General features: G+C 36.1%; 1 protein-coding gene across 3 annotated transcripts in view; it reads right to left on the bottom strand.

Annotated features, from left to right (window-relative positions):
- Positions 1-20,495, bottom strand: part of LOC309843543 (uncharacterized protein) — a 367,442-nt gene that overhangs the window by 84,079 nt on the left and 262,868 nt on the right. For 2 of the 3 annotated variants that reach the window (XM_082689073.1, XM_082689074.1), the window contains exon 4: positions 14,142-14,211. In XM_082689073.1, coding sequence (XP_082545199.1) covers positions 14,142-14,211 — 70 coding nt within the window. Of the gene's footprint in view, positions 1-14,139; positions 14,212-20,495 lie in introns of those variants that run through there. The other variant, XR_014300199.1, reaches the window with a different exon arrangement.

The following is a 20,495-nucleotide window of genomic DNA, read 5'->3' as shown; positions in this document are numbered from 1 at the left end:
ATGATCCAATGCATTCGATCATTGTAATATAGATTTAAAATATAAAATGGCTATCAAAGATTAACTCAGAAACCTGATAACCTCAAGATTATTAATAAACAATAAAACACTGTCAGCTGTTATTTATTGAGGTCATTTGCTATTTATTTTAGGTTGATATTTGAGTCATTTAACATAAATGCAAACTCTAACTTTCTTGACATTTTGGTTTTACCACACTAAGTCATCCTTACGTATAGCACACATCACAGACCTAAATTCACCATCTATGAAAAATATGGTATTTTGGGGGAAAAGCAGGTGTTTCAATGTAGAGAAACCTGTGTTATCATATATTAGTTAACCTTATCCAGTTCATGCTCCTACTTCCTCTATTATAATAAAATCATATGAAAACCACACAAACCTTTTCAGAGGATTTAAATTATAAATAAATAGATAGATAGCTATAGTTCAAACTATGTATAGACATAGAGAGAGTCCTAATCATATACTAGAGATATATTAGATATGTTTAATTATATATAATACAATATAGTTAGAATATATGTACATGTATTTACCCTGCATATAACTGTTTCATTGTGGATACTCTATAATAATTAATAAATAAAAATAAATGAATGTATGTATATATAAATCTCTTGATAGAAAGTGCTTTCTTCCCTTTTGTACTCCCAATCATGAAATGGTATTTTACAAAGGAATACCTGACTGATTCAAAGTCATTGGGGGAAAAAAAGAACTAACCAAAGTCATGAAAGATCTAAAGATTACAGATTTTTATAAAATTTTATCAAAATTGGTATTTCTGAAAATGTTACCAAGTAGAGAGCACTACTTAAAAAATAAATTCACCTAAAATAAATGGTATCTACTTACACATAAATCGTAAATAATATCAACTACTACAGAGCGTTAACCATGTGCCAGGTCCTATTCTACATTCTTTACATGTTAAAAACAAACAAACAAACAACAACAACAAAAAAAAAACTCTGTCATCTTTTAAAGTATCTACTTGTTCCTGAAGAGGAAATGAACGTTCCCAAGTGACCTGCCCAAGTCCACAATACGTACTAGTGACAGAATAGACCAAATTCATTCAAGGTTCATGCTCCTTCCTCTCCACTACCCCTCTATTAAATGTGAAAAGCAAGTTTCTCTTAAATAGGTAAAGCATTTCATCTTGTAATGTTGATTACATTATGTTGTTTCATCAAAATTATTTCTTTATAAAACCTACCTTGTGCCACTTATAATTAGTCAGTTGTAAGTTATGATGGTCAAAGAGATTCATCTCTGCTGATCATTTTAAACAAATTTAAAAATAAATTTTATCAACTGAATTTGAATTTTTCAGTGCATATTTTCATATAAATGTAATCATTATCTATACTTCAAACTACACATTAGTTCTGAAACTTAATAAGGTATAATTGTGATAACTAAATCTTGTCTCTTTTTTCATTATTTGAAAAGAAAAGTCAAAATAAGTAAAAACACAATATTCACCTTCTTTGGAAGATGTCTAAAAATAAAAATTTATTTTAACTCAACAAAATATTGAAAAAATAGATCTTCAGTTATACTTTTGATTTTTTTTTAATTTCTCAATAATCTTAATAGGAGGCTTCATATTTAAGTAGCTCATCTTTAATACTCTTTTGAAGCTCTCAAAAATAAATTTAGAAATTAGAAAGTAGCAAATGAGAATTGATCTACATGATAGCAGAAGTAAATTATATTCCTGAGTACACAGTTTATGAAAAGAGGAAAAAATTTATTTTATTTATTTATTTTTAAAGATTTTATTTATTTATTTGAGAGAGAGACAGTGAGAGAGAGCATGAGCGAGGAGAAGGTCAGAGGGAGAAGACTCCCCATGCAGCTGGGAGCCCGATGCGGGACTCGATCCTGGGACTCCGGGATCATGACCTGAGCCGAAGGCAGTCGTCCAACCAACTGAGCCACCCAGGCGTCCCGAGAAAAAAAGTTATTTTAAAAGGCTGTATAATTTTATCTGATTTTAAGATTTTTTACTGAATCATGTCTACAATATGTCTATATTGTTTTGCCCCACTTAGAAGCAGGTGACAGAACTGAATGAGTTCAAGTTCCCTTTTCCAATGGTTAAGTCTGTTCATCTACAACTCAATGTAGATTATAATAAATGAGACACAAGAATTACACAATCCAGCCTTTGCGACTGATTTTCTATTTCTCAGTTGAGAGTATCTGTACCCATTTGAGAGTATCTGTGATGTGAGTGGTAAAATTAAGAAATATCTTATATTCAGACAAAGTAGACAAAATTTGGAGGAAGAAAGCTATAAATACTAGACTATAAGAATAAAAATAAATCTCAAAGTTTCTAGCAACAAATGATTTTTGTGGACATGCTTGGTCTCCAAAGATAGCTAAAGCTTTTAATTTTGATCAAACTAGTCAAAGTCTTTTTAAATAAATTTTTTCATTGAGTTCAGAAGAAATAAAAGTAATTCATAACCGATTGACAAATGTTTAAGTAAAGAGAATTCATCCTCTAAAATGGCCCACCCTTCAGTAGCATTTTTCAAATTTTTGAAGAAAGCAAAAACTTAACATCACATTACAAAATTAATTTGAATTGGCTGGCAAAATACTAAGATTAGTAGTATTAATTGCTTAGAAAATGCTGTGAAATGAAATTTTTTCCTATTTTTTTTTTTTAATTTGACAGAGAGAGATCACAAGTAGGCAGAGAGGCAGGCAGAGAGAGAGAGAGAGGAGGAAGCAGGCTCCCTGTTGAGCAGAGAGCCCGATGCGGGACACGATCCCAGGACCCTAAGATCATGACTTGAGCCAAAGGCAGCAGCTTAACCCACTGAGCCACGAAATGTTTTCATATTTGTGAAAGTAAAACTACTACATTGTTTCTTTTGGAGTCAAACTTCCATTATGTAAAAACTCTTAACCCTTTCATTAAATTCAGAAAATAGAATGTATTTGATGCTGTGTTACGCAGGGTTAATCCATTCTCCACAGTGAAGCGCACAAATTTCAGCAATAACATATTCTGTTCCACTGTCATCCGTATAAAATATTGTTTACACTCCAGGACGATCGCTTCGGGAAATTATTGATGAGAGCAGCTGCTCCTTCAGAATAAAAGTAAAAAAGTCCTTTCTGTCCAACCAGGGGCACTTCAGTCCCTTGCTTTATCTCTATGGCACAGAAGCAAGCAAGATTGGATTTTAGACTTTGTTTAAAAAAAAATCATAAAATGAAATAAAAATCTTTAGAAAGACACTCTTTGAAACTTCACTTGGGAACTTTTGTCAAGCTCTGAACCATCCCCCCCTACTCAGAATCCTTTGTTAAAAATGAAATGAAAAGCAGAACCTAAGCTATACACTGCAATCGGCACCAACTTCAAATGCGGCTCGTTGCTACTGAACTGAACATTATAATTGCAATTATAACTCTACACTGGTTCATGCATAAATTATTCAAATTTGGGCAATAGATTATTCAAACATTATCTCCAAGAAACACTTCTGAAAGCTCACTAACAATTACGCTCCAACCCTTTACTGACAAACGCCATATGCAATTAAGAGCTTAATGTATTTTTTTAGGCCCTGAAATGGTCAATAAAAATTGTTTTAACACAAATCTATTTTTAGCTACAATTCACTATTAAAAATTCCTTTCTTGTCAAATCTCAAAACTTCACCACTCTCTCTGAAAGGGCTGAGAATTCATCTACACTGTTCAAATTGAGTGTATATACTTCAAAAGACTAACTTCTTTTATAAAAACATGGAAATTCAAATATTTTTTTAAAAAGAAGATTCTCGATTTCTTTCTGTTAAAATGTCAGTACAATGTCATTTCATATGACCTGACTTTCCCCACCGAGTTGTATTTTCACATAAAAAATTAAACCAATCATTAGAGTAAGTTTTATTTAAGTTTTAAAGTAAATCATTTAGACCTGGCTTTTGTGCAAGTCATAAAATTCACAAATCCTGGGGCATGCTGTTGTTCACCTTGTAGACTGCGTAAATTGCCTCTTTAAAGATTATATAATCCATGATTTGCATGGACATGCCTGAGGTCCCTGATTACTTTCCCCAAACATTGCATCAAGTAGGCAGTAGAGAATGCTTTACTGAATTACTAAGTCATTGTGAGTATCCCAGTGACCCTGATCTGATGCATTTTCTCTTTTTAAACAGAAAGTCAATAAATGTTTACTGCTCAAACTCTGGACAAGGAAATTATTACTCATTTTACTGAATTGTGCAGAGGCGGGTCTTGCTTCTGCCAATACTGGGTCTCCTACACAAATTGATTCTCATTGGTTCTGGATAGGTCATGTACCTATTCCTGAGCCAAGCACCAGGGCAGCTGAAGTGTAATTCTCAAACTGCCTAGGCCTGAGCCACAGGACCAGGAATAATTCACATAAGTGTTACAATCACACTATCGTCTCTTCTTGTAATCTGTATGGTTAAAGTATAAAGACTTCCTTGCCTTGACTATACACAGATGACAAGATATCAAGAAGTACTCTTGTTACTCATTACCTGTGTTACTTCACCTTTAACTGAAATTTTCTCTCCCACATCTGAATAATGCATACTCTCTGTATGTGAGAAGTAGAGAAATTTGTTTTGTCTCATTTACTCTTAACTCACCGTTTCCTCCTACTGAATGAAAAAATCTACCAGCTGGCCCTAATAGTTATCACTCTGCCAGCGCAGCAGAGGGTCACAGGATATGCAACATATGAATTTCTGCCTATATGTTTTCATTTATACTCCACATCCTTCCATAAAAGATTTCAACATAGCTTATAGGAAAATATGCTATAGGACAAGACGAAACTGCATGATTTTGGAATCATAATTAAAGGAAAATAAAAGCAGTAAGACAGCAGGAAGAAGACTTGACAAAAAAGAATAATCATAAAAACTGCCAAATATCTGTATGCAATTAGCACAGAAACACTGTAAAACTGCTTTTAAGCTTCAGACCAAGAAGACCAAGGTGAACATGATAAGCTTTTAAACAGACTTTTTATAAGACTTTCAACACACACACACACACACACACACACACACAGAGTTTTATAGAGTTAAAACCACCATCAGTGTCTGATTCTTCTTCCTCCCCGAAAGAAACCAATGACCCAAAAGGTATAGCACTGGCCAGAAGGTAAGCTTGGAGAAAATGCCCTGAGGTGGTAGTCATATTTCTAAAGTAAGAAGTAGAGACCTGCAGCCTTATTTTTATTCTGTTTAGGAAGCTCTGTGGCAGGAAAAGAAGAGACGTGCAGGTTAAACATACACCATAAACTATTCAATGTACAAGTGTAGAATATATATGAAATTATTAGCAGAAATTTTGCTGCCAGCAAAGAGAAATTCGTATGTACAAGAGATGCAGTTTGTCAGTTCAAGACGTTCTGAAAAGTAAAAGAACCCAGTGAAAATCCTGTCTTCATCTTTCTTTTGTTATTCAAAAAACTAAATTGCAATAGAAACCTTGCATATCAAAATTATATTTATCATTATTCAAACACATTAAGAGTAAAAGAACTAGAGGACTTTTTTTTTTTTTAATAAATACCATTAATTTTCTTCTTTCAACGTTGCTGGAGAATAAAGTGATTAGATTTTGGATTTGCATTAATGAATAATTTAGGAGTTATGAAGAAGACACTAATTGTTGATGGAGCAACCTTTGCTGAAGAACACTATTTAAATAAGCACAGTGCCTCGGGGTATTTTTGTCAGCCTCAAGAAGAGCCATTTTATTTCACTCTAGGAACTTCTACAATTCAATGTTGCATTAACTGAAAGAAATAGTTTCAAGCAACACAGTTGCTTATGCATACCAATGGCAAATCTCAGTAGAAATACTCTTTCTGATTTTTGGATGAGGAATAAAAGGGTAACAGACCACATGGAACACAGTCATAAATAAAAATGGGGGAAATTCATAAAGAATTTCATAAAATAGCCATAGCTACAACAGTATTACATACTCAGCGGATCTGCATCACACAGTCTGTAGTACATCAACTGGTGATGAACTCAAGGCCCATAAAAGACACCAACAATCACTCTACCTATATCCCAACAAGGTGACACAATCAATTCATATTTAGTAAGTGCCACTGTATGTGAGGTGCTTTTCTTGACACAGAAGTCAGGGAAACCTCTAGATATTTATAAATCATAAAAGCTTACCAATATTACGTGTGCTATAAGAAGCAAACATCAGACTGGAGAGAGAAAAACACCGCTATGGATCTATTTCTGGGATTTAGGTTTTGTAATGCTGCATTCATTTTTTTTTATTTTTTTAAAGATTTAATTTATTTGTGAGAGAAATAGCAAGCAAGAGAGAGACTGCACAAGCAGGGGGTAGGGGCCGAGGCAGAGGGAGCAGCAGACTCCCCACTGAGCGGGGAGCCCCACAGAGGAACAGGAAGGTACTACTCTGAACTGGGATCATGACCCGAGCCAAAGGCAGGCACTTAACTGACTCAGCCACCCGGGTGCCCACTGCATTCGTTTTTAAGAAAAACGGGTGAGTGCTCTATCAGAACAAAAACCGTCTATATAGTAACTGTATATAAAACCGCACTACGAAGTATAATAATTTCTGAGGCAGATTTACTTGCATAGAAGGTCTGAATCTGGAGTGAGATATGAGGGGAAATGGAGACTAGTAAAAGACCAATTAGTGGTTTTTTTGTTTGTTTGTTTGTTTCCCCTGTTATTAGGCATAAACCTTATTTTATTTTATTTTATTTTTAATTTTTTATTTTTTATAAACATATATTTTTATCCCCAGGGGTACAGGTCTGTGAATCACCAGGTTTACACACTTCACAGCACTCACCAAAGCACATACCCTCCCCAATTAGTTTTTTTTTTTTTAAAGATTTTTTACTTATTTGACAGATCACAAGTAGGCAGAGGGGCAGGCAGAGAGAGAGAGAGGAAGTGAAGCAGGCTCCCTGCCAAGCAGAGAGCCCGATGCGGGGCTCGATCCCAGGATCCTGGGATCATGACCTAAGTTGAAGGCAGAGGCCTCAACCCACTGAGCCACCCAGGCGCCCCAATTAGTTTTGAAGACAAACTCATTCCTTGCATTATGTGGGCTAGAGCTTAAACAAAATAGAAAAATGAAATTTTGAAGGGTTTTGTCTACATCCAACTCTGGCCAGATCAATGTTTCTGCATTGAAAATAGACCATAAGAAATACAACAAAGCATTTGGATCATGAGATTATGGTTATTTGTATCTTATATATTTCTCCACTTTTCCAATTCTCCTGCCATAAATACTAATTCTAAAACCAGAAAAAACATCAAAATGTTATATCTTTAAATTAAATATAATGTTAAAACTAATAGAAATAAATCTGTATTTGCTTTCACATGTTCCAAAATACACTTAAATAATATTCCATATTTATGTAAATATGCCTACACTTGAATGCACACTTACATATATAAATCGCCCATATATTATAGCCTCAGCACAGAGTTATTGGTTTCCACGTCACTGTGCAAGTCAAGGCTCCATTAGCATGGGATCCTGCTGTGAAAACTACCGACTGTTAAGAATGAAGACATCAATTTTTCCATCTCTGGTCAACATTGTAGAATGCTTAAAATAATCATATATTTCCAAGTGTAAGGCTGAACTATATATTCAAATGTTTTATACCCTGAAAGGTTGTGTATTTTCAATATGTGGCTATGGAGACAGGTTAATATGCCTGCCTTAGTCATTAAATGTTAACTAAAAATCTGTTAATTTTATATATATTAAAGAAATTTCTATTCATTTTTATACATTGAAAAAAAATCCAAGTAACTATAGGTTTTCAACTCAGCAGGATTTTCAAGGGAAAATATGCTGTGCACTAAAAAATAATGGACTAGGCATAGTGAGGTGCAAGTTTAGGGATGACATAAGGTAGTTTCCTCCACTTAGAATAAAACAGACCTATGCACCCAACTAAGTACAGGGATCCCATAACTTTCTACTATTTTTTAGCAAGTACGGTCGCCTAAAGTGGATGACAGAAAATATAGGTCCTCATTCACTTACTGAGTACTTATTACCAGTCACCAAAAAAAAAAAAAAAAAAAAAAGCCAGAACTCATAATCAAATGATATATAGGGAAAAGATACTATTATCTTTTTTATCCAGATATTATTTATCTAGATATTATTTTTCTAGTACAGCCATACCTCTAGTATAGCCATCCCTCCTTTGATGAGATTCTTAGTCTATATTAACAGATACATATTTCACCTCACACTTCTCGACCTCTTGCATCACACACACAGAGACACACACACAATTTGTTGCATTTGCATGCAAGACGAAGAAAATATAAGCACGGCAGAAGTGTCCAGAGTAAGAAATGCCCATCTGGTCCTTGATCATCATTTCACCTCACATGGTACCTTGTTCTCAGGCATTTCAGTTGCTACTACGTCATTTCTTTTTGCAACGCAGAACTCCTTGCCACAATTAATTCCCTGCTTCTCTGAGGTATATAGTTTTATTCTCCTACTTCAAACCAAGCTGAAGTCCAGGAAACTGGAGGAAACTGTCTAAGATCCTTATCTTCACAGAAGCACCACATAGTTACTTATTCTTTCGAACCCTCCCTGCCAGAACAGCTCTTCCAAGGAAGTAGGTCACAGGTACCTGCTACTCGCATATTCCAGAAACCAGTTTAGGGAATGTTACCGCATGAAAGGCACTTGGCTCAAGAAAATGGAGACAGAGCCTCTTCCGCAATGTAATTCAATGAACTTCTTTTTACTTTCCCTCCAAATTTTTGCTCCTCCATAGCCCAAGTAACATTTTAGTTTGTTGAGAAAACTCGCTTTTCAGTATTCTTTCTTCTTAAGCTGTGTGTGTATACGGTATATCCTAAATACCTTGTATTTCCAATCACTCATGGAGTCTCCTGCCAGAATATTTTTTTTTTATTTTATTTATTTGAGAGAGTGTGTGCGCACACAGGGAAGCGGGGGGGGGGGGGGGCGTGGGGAAGCAGACTCTCCACGGAGCAGGAAGCCTGATGTGGGGCTCAATGCTGGGACTCCGGGATCATGACCTGAGCCAAAGACAGACGCTTAAACAAAAGCCACCCAGACTCCCCCGTGCCAGATTCTTTTGCTTTGACCTAATACTCTGGGATAGTCAAAGCTGCTCATTGCCACTTAAAAGAAATTTGCCTTTCTTATCTTGCTATTCGGGCCTCCCGAGAAGTCTGAATCCATCCTGACTTTTCTCTCACTACCGCCTGCAAAAGGTCTATCACTGGGGAGACTAGTCTCCCCCCAAGCCCCGTATGCACCTCCCCAGCTCCAGTCCTGTTGCCGCTGCTTACTGTGCCGTACAAATGCTGTACTTCAGTCCCATCTGGAAAGTTCCAAGACTCCACTCCATAAAGGTTTCCCCAGTACTCTCCCGTCGGATCACTGGGTCCAAAACTGTTAACAATGTGTACCACCATCTTCTGTCATCTGCAGTACTTTCTACTGTTTTTATACTTTGTTGCACTTACTCATGTATTATTGGATTGGAATCTTCTCACAAATGGAGTTTGTGGCAAGCAAGCAGTAGGCAGCTGGACAAAATGCAGTGAGTAAATAACCTAGAAAGATGAATTCTATATGTACATGGAGTCTTAGAGAGAGCATGTGACTCAATTTCAGACATTTATTTATGATCCAAGTAAATATAAAATATACCAGTAAATAAATATTGAATTATCTGCCATGTGACCATTCTAAAGAATTTTATTATAGAAACTCACTATATTAATACAAAACTAATGTTAATTCTGCCTTTATCATCTGAATTTTAATGTTGTGATAATTCCTGATCCATATTCTTTTATTGGTACAATGCTCAAATCCTGTTTCTTTCTTTCTTTTTTTTTTTTTTAAGATTTTATTTATTTGGCAGAGAGAGAGAGAGATCACAAGTAGGCAGAGAGGCAGGCAGAGAGAGAGGAGGAAGCAGGCTCCCCACGGAGCAGAGACCCCAACGTGGGGCTCGATCCCAGGACCCTGGGATCATGACCGGAGCTGAAGGCAGAGGCTTTAACCCACTGAGCCACCCAGACGCACCTCAAATACCATTTCTTAAGAAGACATGTTTATCCCTCAGTCTTTTAGAAATAAAAATCTCAGCTTGCCTTGGCTGTTTCTTCATAAGTGCTTTCTACTCTAATGCATTATTTAAAGTAAAAATGTGTATGAGCCTGTTTCTATCAGATATTTGATGTTCATCTGTTTGCAGAGATAGAAAAACAAGAATACAATCAACACCTTTGTATATTTAAATAATTCACATTGCCAGAGGTCCTTCATGCTTACTAAAACAGGGGTGGCTTTGAATAATCTGGGAGAGATTATATTAAAGGATGGATCTCTAGATACAGTTTCCTTCCTCAGTTCTATTACACTTTCCTTTCTGATATTAGGTATCTAAGGCATTGGTGACAATGAAACTTCAGTGTTGCATTATTTTATTGGGAAGTCTTTATTTCCCATGGGGTAATATCCTTTCTGGAAGCACATTCAAGATAATTTCTGAGGGCTGTTTTCATTCTTTACCTGGGGAGATCTCAACTAACAAATAAGCTCCGGGGACATTTTCTCTTTTACCGCAGCTGAATCTCCAGCACCTGGAGGAACTCCCTGGCATTCAATAAATATTTGTTAATAAGTAAAGGACTAAATCTCTCTCTCTATATATATATATTTTGTTGTTGTTGTTGTTTGTTTGTTTTCCTTTTTGTGCCTTTTTTAAAGTACCTATCTCCCACCTCCTTATTTTTCCCCTAGCTACCCATCCCATCGAAATCTTCAGTAACCAATTGACAGAAACAGTTTTAAACTGTACTTAGTAATAGCAGGAGAACACTAGTTGATTGGCACAGGGCAGATATTTAGCGATACCATGTAGATGTTTGTAGGTGTTCCGTAAACTTGCTTCCCCTCCCCCCAATATTGAAGCCAGATTTTCTCAAGGTTAGTAAGTTTGCCTAAGCAAAACAGAAATTAAGTCTTTAAAGCTATTTTTCTATAGGAACCTAGGAGGGAAGTAAACACCACCCCCTTCTCAGTTAATGTTTATACAACTTGTGACGGTAGAATGAACAGAAGGAAGGAGAAGGAAGAAAAGAGGACAGAGGAAGGATGGAAGGAAGCGGGGGAAGAAAAAAGGAAGAAGGGGGTTAGGAAGGAAGGCACAAGAGAAAGAAAGCCTAACACACACTGCATCAAAATATACAATTTATTGGAAAAAATCAGCTAGCTGTTTTAGATCACATAAATTTAAAAAACTAATTAGCTTACAGATACAAATATTTTCACTTTGAGAAGAATTTCCCTGTCAACATAAACACTTGTTCCTAAGGACTGTCATCATGTAAAGATGATAACATCTGAGTAAATCTCCAAGAAGATCTTGAGCTCTTAGAAGCTCTGACTTCTTTAATTATACTATGCATTACTAAGTTCCTTTTACATATGATTGAATTATTAATACTTAAAAAGCAAAGCCATTTCATATTTAACTCTTGTTGCAGGAGCTCACCATGTAGAAGTAATTCCTTCAGAAGAACAAGGAAACCACGCACCTCCAGCTGTGACAGAAATAGGATTGGAGAAGAGTCCCCCGTCAGCTCACCTTCTCTTGGCTAGCATGACACTTATTATGATAAATCATTAAGAGGCATGTTGTACAGTACGGCTTCTGCTTACTCTACTTGATCCTCAATTTTAGATACATGTTGATATGTTGAGATGTACTTCATGTTTCTATAGAAACCTTCACTTAAAGATAAACTTGTTTTTTAATGCTGAATCACAGAATTTACATTCTGTCTTGAAGTATTAAAATTGTTCATATTTTAAATCTTGGGAAATGGAGACATCAAACAGTCACATAAATGGTTTTATAATTGTACTATCTAACTATTATTCTGAAGGCCAGGCCCCTCAAGGTTTTGGTTTTTGGTTTGGATTTGGGTTGGGGTTAGGGTTGGGTTGGGTTTCGTTTTGTTTTAGATTTTAGTTATTTATTTGTCAGAGAGAGGGAGCACACAAGCACACAAGCAGGGGGAGCGGCAAGCAGCAGGAGAAGCAGGCTCTCCGCTGAGCAAGGAACCCAATGCAGGACTCGATCCAAGAACCCTAAGATCACAATCTGAGCCAAAGGCAGACGCTTTGCGGACTGAGTCATGTAGGCATCCCTTGTTCTTGTTTTCTGTGCTGCTACTTTTCATACTGTCCTTTATAAACAAGTATACAGACACATTATGCATTAAAAGCTACCATATATTCTCAGATAAAATCGCCGAGTTTTGTATCTACATGGAAAGAAAGCATTTTATTCGGATACAAAAAAAGAAAACAATATTTAGAGTAAAGATATATTTCAATTTGTTTTTCATTGACTATTAAGAAGATATTTAAAATACAGGATACAGTATATGTACATAACCCCATACACACATGTGGCTACCTGCTTTTCTATGAATTAAAGTTACAACCATAACCTTTCTGCACCCCATTTTGGTCATCCAAAACACATGCTGGAACTCTCTCCAGGTTAATTAATGGAGAACTAACTCACTGCTTTTACTGACAGCGTAATATTCCACAATGAGACACCCACCATTTGTAAAGCCACCCCCTTTCACAGGCATTCTCTTCGCCCCAACCACTTTCCTTTCCTTTTTCTTTACTCAAGATACTTCCATATCTTTTATTAAATAATTATGCTCTTATTTATCTGTATGTTGGATTCAATGAAATTTAAACTGTTAAACAAAAGTGTGTGTATCTTTATTTTAATAGATATAGCCAGAAGACGATGTTCTCCAACTGCAGTGCTACACTCACTGTTCCTGGTGTGTGCAAGAGTGACTTCTTTTACATATCACCATCAGTGGTGGGAAACGGAGTGCTTTTATTTCCTGACAAGCCTAGGAAAAGAATGGTATAGGTTGCACTCTGTGTTTGGGTGTGTGTGCACATTTTTCTGACTACCACATTTGAAGGTTTTTTTCTTACTTTTTCTTTGGCTATTTAGCCAAGATCTTTGCTATTTCCCTAGAGACTGAATATTTTCTAAAAGCTCTCTGGTAACATACACAATATGCTGCACAAGATATTAGTGAGTACAATGCAGAAACAAATCAAAATGAAAGTATAGGACCAAGGGCTTATTCCAGGAATGCAAGAGGATGCATTATCAAGAAGTCTATCAGGAAGTCCATTACTTCTGCATATTAACAGAAGAAAAATAAAAAACCATATTGATAGATGATTATAAGATATTCGATGAAATTCAATAATAATTTCCAGTAAAAGCACTAAATAAAATATTAACAAAAACAAACTATGTAGATATAATATAGACTACCTTACCACAACCCAACAGTACATATTATAGTAAAGAAACACTAAAATCTTTCCAGTTAAAGACAGAAACGAATGTTTTCACTATTAATATTAAATAGTGCCTGGAAAGTTTTAACAAATGCAAAAGCAAATATCTAAGGAAATTAAATAACCAGCATAAGTAGTGAAAGAGACAAAATTATCCTGTTAAGAGGAGAGAAAATCCAAGATATGAAATTTTCAAAAACAAAACTAATGAAAGACTTCACTGAGTTAGAAAACATGACATAAATGCACAACACCCAAGAGTTTTCTTTATTTGAGCAATCAATACTGGTGAATAAAAATAAGGAATAAAATCTTTTTTTTAAAGATTTTATTCATTTATTTGACAGACAGAGATCACAAGTAGGCAGAGAGGCAGGCAGAGAGAGAGGAGGAAGCAGGCTCCCTGCTGAGCAGAGAGCCCGATGCGGGGCTCGATCCCAGGACCCTGAGATCATGACCTGAGTCGAAGGCAGCAGCTTAACCCACTGAGCCACCCAGGCGCCCCTAAAATCTTTTTTTTTGATAATGACAAAACCCAAAAGATATTTAGAAATAAATATATCAATGAAGAACAATATTTAAAAACTATAAAGTGTTACTAAAGTAGGTATAACAACATCTGAACAAATGGAAAGTCTTACCATGTTCCTGATGAGAAAGAGAAAAGCAGTCCTGGAGAAGCTGAGCTGATCATCACATGTTCTCGTCCTCCTGTTGGAGATACAGAATTTTGTAGAATTACACCAGCAAACAAGGCTACCTATGACCGTGATGAATAAATACAAAAATAAGATTACTACCGTCATGACCTAATCATGTCTGAACACAGACAAACATGAATATGTCCAAAGAACAAAACTGACTAAACATCCTCCATTCTGGTTAATATGAGTGTCTGCTGCTTCTTTACCAATTAACTCTAGACTCCCTTCCTTCTTCCTTCCTTCTGGATGAGATCTATTATTCCGCCCCAATTATAGAATTGCCCCTACTTCCTTAGAGCATCCAATGCAGAACAAAGCCCTATTTCCTTGAACCTTCTTCAAACCTCTCACACAAGCCTAAATCCTATAATAGATTATTTTTAACAATCTGAGACACCCTGTCATTCCCCAGTATATGTGTTCTTCTTTGCTGCCAAGAAGAATAAACCCAACTTACTCAGCTATAGGTTGTTGCTGGTGGTCTCTGACTGGAGGGCATTGACACAGATGGAAAGATTAAGGACGCAGACCTGTCGATCCTCCAAAAACTAGTATTTTAATGTTTAAAGCAATTACAATCAGAGTTCCCACTTTTTGTTTTACGGGTTGTGATTTGCTCAAACAATCTTCAACTTCACTAGAAATATAAATGCCTCAGAATATATAAATATATAAATTATATACAGAACATATAAATATATATATGTGTAGAGAGAGACAGCGAACTGGAGGGAGATGGGTGTGTTTACCAAAAAAGCAACATGAAGGGTCCTTGCGGAGATGGAACTGCTCAGTGTCCTTACTGCACTGGTGGATACACAAACCTACACATGTGATAAAACTGTTTAGACACACACATGAGCACAAATGAAACTCGAGAAATCTGAATAAGACTGATGAATTATATCAATGTCAATATCCTAGTATGATATACTATGATTTAGGAAATAATTACCATTGGGAAAAGTAGACAGGGACCTCCTGAAATTCTTACATGTGAATTGAACATTATCTCAAAATCTTCAATTAAAAAGAATAGCTAAGTTTATGGGGAAGGGAATGTGCATTATCAGAATGCATATTTTATTCTAAAAATCAGTGAATACAAATAACCAATATTGGTAAAAAATAGTGGACTAGAATATAAAATCTAAAAATATGTTCATAAATTTATTATTATATATTATATTGATTTCCAAGTCAAATATTATTTACATCAGACAAAAAGTGATTCAAACATCTGGAAACTAATATGTAACACTACATAAGTTATCACATATACTTAGTCAAGTTATTTGATACATTAAATATAATTATTCAATGAAAAGTAAGCAATACTGTTTCCTATCAGAAAAATGGAAATTCTTCTTTTTTAATTATTTTTATTAACATATAATGTATTATTTGCCCCAGAGGTACAGGTCTGTGAATCGTCAGGCTTACACACTTCACAGCACTCACCATATCACATACCCTCCCCAATGTCCATAACTCAACCTCCCTCTCCACACACCCCCTTCCCCCAGCAACCCTCAGTTTGTTTTGTGAGATTAAGAGTCTCTTATGGTTTGTTCACCTCCCAGTCCCATCTTGTTTCATTTTTTCCTCTCTACTCCAAACTCCCTACTCTGCCTCTCAGATTCCTCATATCAGGCAGATCATAGGATAGTTGTCTTTCTCTGATTGACTTATTTCGCTAAGCATGATACCCTCTAGTTCCAGCCACACCGTTGCAAATGGCTGCATAGGATTATCCTGTTGTATATACACATCATCTCTTCTTTATCCATTCATCTGTTGATAGACATGTAGGTTCTTTCCATAGTTGGGCTATTACGGACATTGCTGCTATAAACATTCAGGTGCACGTGCCTCTTCAGATCACTACATTTGTATCTTTAGAGTAAATACCCAGTAGTGCGATTGCTGGGTCGTAGGGTAGCTCTATCGACAACTTTTTGAGGAACCTCCACGCTGTTTTCCAGAGTGGCTGCACCAGTTTGCATTCCCACCAACAGTGTAGGAGGGTTCCCCTTTCTCTGCATCCTCTCCAATATCTGTCGTTTCCTGGCTTGTTAATTTTAGCCATTCTGATTGGTGTGAGGTATCTCATTGTGGTTTTGACTTGTATTTCCTTGAGGCTAAGTGGTGTTGAGCATTTTTTTCATGTGTCTGTTGGTCATCTGGATGTCTTTGCAGAATGTGTGTTCATGTCCTCTGCCAATTTCTTGATTGGTTCCTTGGGTGTTGAGTTTGATAAGTTCTTTATATATTTTGGATACTAGCCCTATATCTGATATGTCATTTGCAAATATCTTCTCTGTCAGTTGTCTTTTGGTTTTGTTGACTGTTTCCTTTGCTGTGCAAAAGCTTTTGATCTTGATGAAATCCCAAAAGTTCATTTTTGCCCTTGCTTCCCTTGTCTTTGGCGATGTTTGTAGGAAGAAGCTGCTGTGGCTGAGGTCAAAGACGTTTCTGCCTGTGTTATCCTCAAGGATTTGGATGGATTTCTGTCACACATGAAGGTCTTTCATTCATTTTGAGTCTCTTTTTGTGTGTGTGGTATAAGGAAATGGGCCAGTTTCTTTTTTCTGCATGTAGCTATCCAATTTTCCCAACACCATTTGTTGAAGAGACTGTTTTTTTTTTCCTACATTATTTCCTGCTTTGTCAAAGATTAGTTGACCATAGAGTTGAAGGTCTATTTCTGGGCTCTCTATTCTGTTCCATTGATCTATGTGTCTGTTTTTGTGCCAGTACCATACTATCTTGATGATGACAGCTTTGTAATAGAGCTGAAGTCTGAAATTGTGATGCCACCAACTTCGGCTTTCTTTTTCAACATAAAAGAATGGAAATTCTATTTAAAGTTGCATATTATATTTAAATTGTATTTTGCATATGAAATTATAATTCTATAATTATAATTATAATTCTACAATTATAATTGTAGAAGTGTTATCAAGGTTTTTTAGTTCAACACTTGAAAATAATCTCTAGCATGAAAATGTATATTTACTGTTTCTGTATAAAGCAAGAGAGAGCCCTTCAAATCCAGGTAACACATAAACCTCCCAAGAAAGACTTCATCTATGTTTCATCTAAGTGTCTGTGTAAGGCTGAAGTGTCATTATTCCAATCTCAATTACAGATTTTCAGATAAATCTAGTACCTAATGCTCCTTTTTTAAAACTGCCTTACCTCCAGGAAGTATATTTCTTGTTCCTGCTCAGTTATAATTTATCTTGATTTCTTTAATTCTTTTTCAGCTGGTCTCCTTAATCCTCTTAATTATAGCTTCTTCAAAACTCACCCTTATGTACTCTACTTGCACTATTATCAGATCATTTCATTATCAATTATCTGTAAAATTAGTTCTTAAATTATTCTTGGTTTTTAATAACTTATTGTTCTCACCCATCAACCTTTCCAATTCTAAGGTAGTATTTTTAGATATGTTTCTCATTCTCTTTCCCAGAGCCATTAATCAAAGACCTCACTTTGATTACTTTTTCCCCCAACAAATACTGTGAAGCACCCTACCTCTCCTTAAGAGCCAGGGCTAAAACAGTGCTTCTCAAGTTAGTAAAAATCACTTACAGTGCATGTCAGAGATGCAAATTTCCACCTCCATAAATTCTAACCAGGAGGTCTGTAATGGGACCCCAAAATCTGTATTTTATTATTTTTCCAAAACCTATTTTTTTCTTCACTCCCCCCCCCATTTCATTGAGATATAATTGACCTGTAATTAGGAATCTGTACTTTAAACGAGTACCCTACATGATTCATGATTCTGATCTGGGACATGTAAGGACAATTCTTAAGAAACCCAGAAGGAAGTAGAGATGGTGCCCATATAAAAGTCCCTCTCAAGTTCACCTTGTGACAGACTCTAAAACATCACGATCAGAAATGTCTCAGTGTTTTGGCCAGCAGTTGGGAAAATCTGGAGCTGCTTCTGTTAAATCCCCTCATGGTAAATCATGGATAGGTTTTGTTCATTTTGTTTTTGGGTTTTTTATTATTATTATTATTATGTTGTTGTTGTTGTTGTTGTGTTAGTCACCATACAGTACATCATTAGTTTTTGATGCAGTGTTCCATGATTCATTGTTTGCATACAACACCCAGTGCTCCGTGGATAGGGTTTTAACCTACGATCTGAAATAAGTAAAGACAGTATACTTAGCGATAAGGAGAAGTGGAGGTCAAATGAGCTCAAACAATTGCTTTCGTATCACTGAGCCTCAGTGTTTTCCTCTGTAATGTCAGGATAACATCTACCCCAGAGGGTAATTGTAAGTACTTTCTTCTGGGAAGTTTTCACACTTTTCTCAGATGGTTTTATTCTTAATAACTGCTTACATTTCTAAAAGAATATGGCCTGAGTGAAACATCTTGCATTGTGTTGGGACCCTGCAGGTGTTGAAATGATTATTAGATCAGAAACTCAACAACAACAAAATACTCTTTTCCTCATGTGTTTAATTTCCTTTGTTTGAGGTGATGAAGATTCTCAGGAAGTAGAGAGGAAAATATTATGAGTATAGCGTTTTTTGAGAACAATGACCCCTCCCTCATGTCACCATATTATACTGACCCTTCCTCATGTCCTACCTAATAGAGTGCCCCAAAGTCCCAGAGAAAAACATTTTCCTCTTTTGGAAACATAATAGCATCACAAATTATAGGCATGGATGTTTGCTCTGCAATATAAACATTTCACATTTTCCATCAAGTTTGAAAAGAGAAACAAAAAAGAGCTATCAACAGTATCTCACAGAGCATCTTATCAGAAAATACTACCTTGTGCCCCCCTCCCTAAAAAATCACTGGTCATTTGTGCCTTTAAAAAAGAAAAGGAAAGTCAGGCCACCCTCCTAGTTTTAATTAGTGTCTCACCAAAAAGATTTTATAAATCACTTTCTAATTAGACAGCAGTGAATGTTTAGAAAGCATACACCTTGTAAATCCTAAAAAAAATATCCTCTCCAGCCCCAGGAAACTGTGTGGTTATTTTTTCAATAATTAGCAAGTGCCAGATACCATGTCCACTATTGTCAGGGAATTCCTGATGAATTCCTGATCCGATAACAGGAGGTCCTTGACCAAAATCTCTGCCTTCCTTGGGGTTGGAGATTTCCCACTGGCCTCTGTATGTTTACGCCAGAGTATTTCTACTAGTACCATGCTTCCTTGTATATTCTTTCTCCCCCCCTTTCACTTTATCAAAACTGCCCTATTAACTCAGGAGCCTGAAAACGTATTGTGATTAATTTCTCCTGGCTTACATGATAAGATACTACATGGATCGAATATACTTACTGCACTCCTTGTAAATCTTTTTCATTTCAACAAGTACCTCTCTGAAAGGGAGAGATATTTCAGGACAGGCAATGCCATCAGGGTCTTTAAGTCATGTTGCATAATGTACTCATTCTACAAAATGAGAATAAAATGCCAAATAAGTGCTACACAGTCTTTCAGATTCTAGGCACCCAAAAGGAAATTTCAGCTAACGTAATTGAGCGTTGTGCCATGCACAAAAAACAAACAAACAAACAAACAACTTTACTCCTTTTACATAGATTAACTCACAATCACTGACTAGGGGAGTATTACCTCCATTTTACCATCAACTTCCTTTTCATAGAACTGGAACAAATAATCCTAAAATTTGTATGGAACCAGAAAAGACCACAAATAGTCAAAGGAATGTTGAAAAAGAAAGCCAAAGTTGGTGGCATCACAATTCTGGACTTCAAGCTCTATTACAAAGCTATCATCATCTAGACAGTGTGGCACTGGCACAAAAACAGACACATAAACCAGTGGAACAAAATAGAGAGTGCAGAAATGGACCCTCAAGTCTACGATCAACTAATCTTCAACAAAGCAGGAAAGAATGTCCAGTGGAAAAAAAGACGGTCTTTTCAACAAATGGTGTTGGGAAAATTGGACAGCCACATGCAGAAGAATGAAACTGGACCATTTCTTTACACCAGACACAAAAATAGACTCAAAATGGATGACAGACCTAAATGTGAGACAGGAATCCATCTAAATCCCAGAGGAGAACACGGGCAACAACTTCTGTAGCCTCAGAGGCAGCACATCTCCAAAGATAAGGGAATCAAAAGGTGTGCTGTGGTGAGTGCTGGGTATTGTGTAAGACTAATGAATCACAGACCTGTACCCCCGAAGCAAATAATACATTACATTAAAAAAAAAATGAAATCAAATAAAGACTGATGAATCATAGACCTGTACCCCTGAAACCAATAATTT

This window comes from Mustela nivalis (assembly GCF_964662115.1).
Source record: "Mustela nivalis genome assembly, chromosome: 11".
NCBI lineage: Eukaryota > Metazoa > Chordata > Mammalia > Carnivora > Mustelidae > Mustela > Mustela nivalis.
Note: the sequence above shows the minus strand (reverse complement) of the source record. Positions and strands in the feature narration are given on the sequence as shown.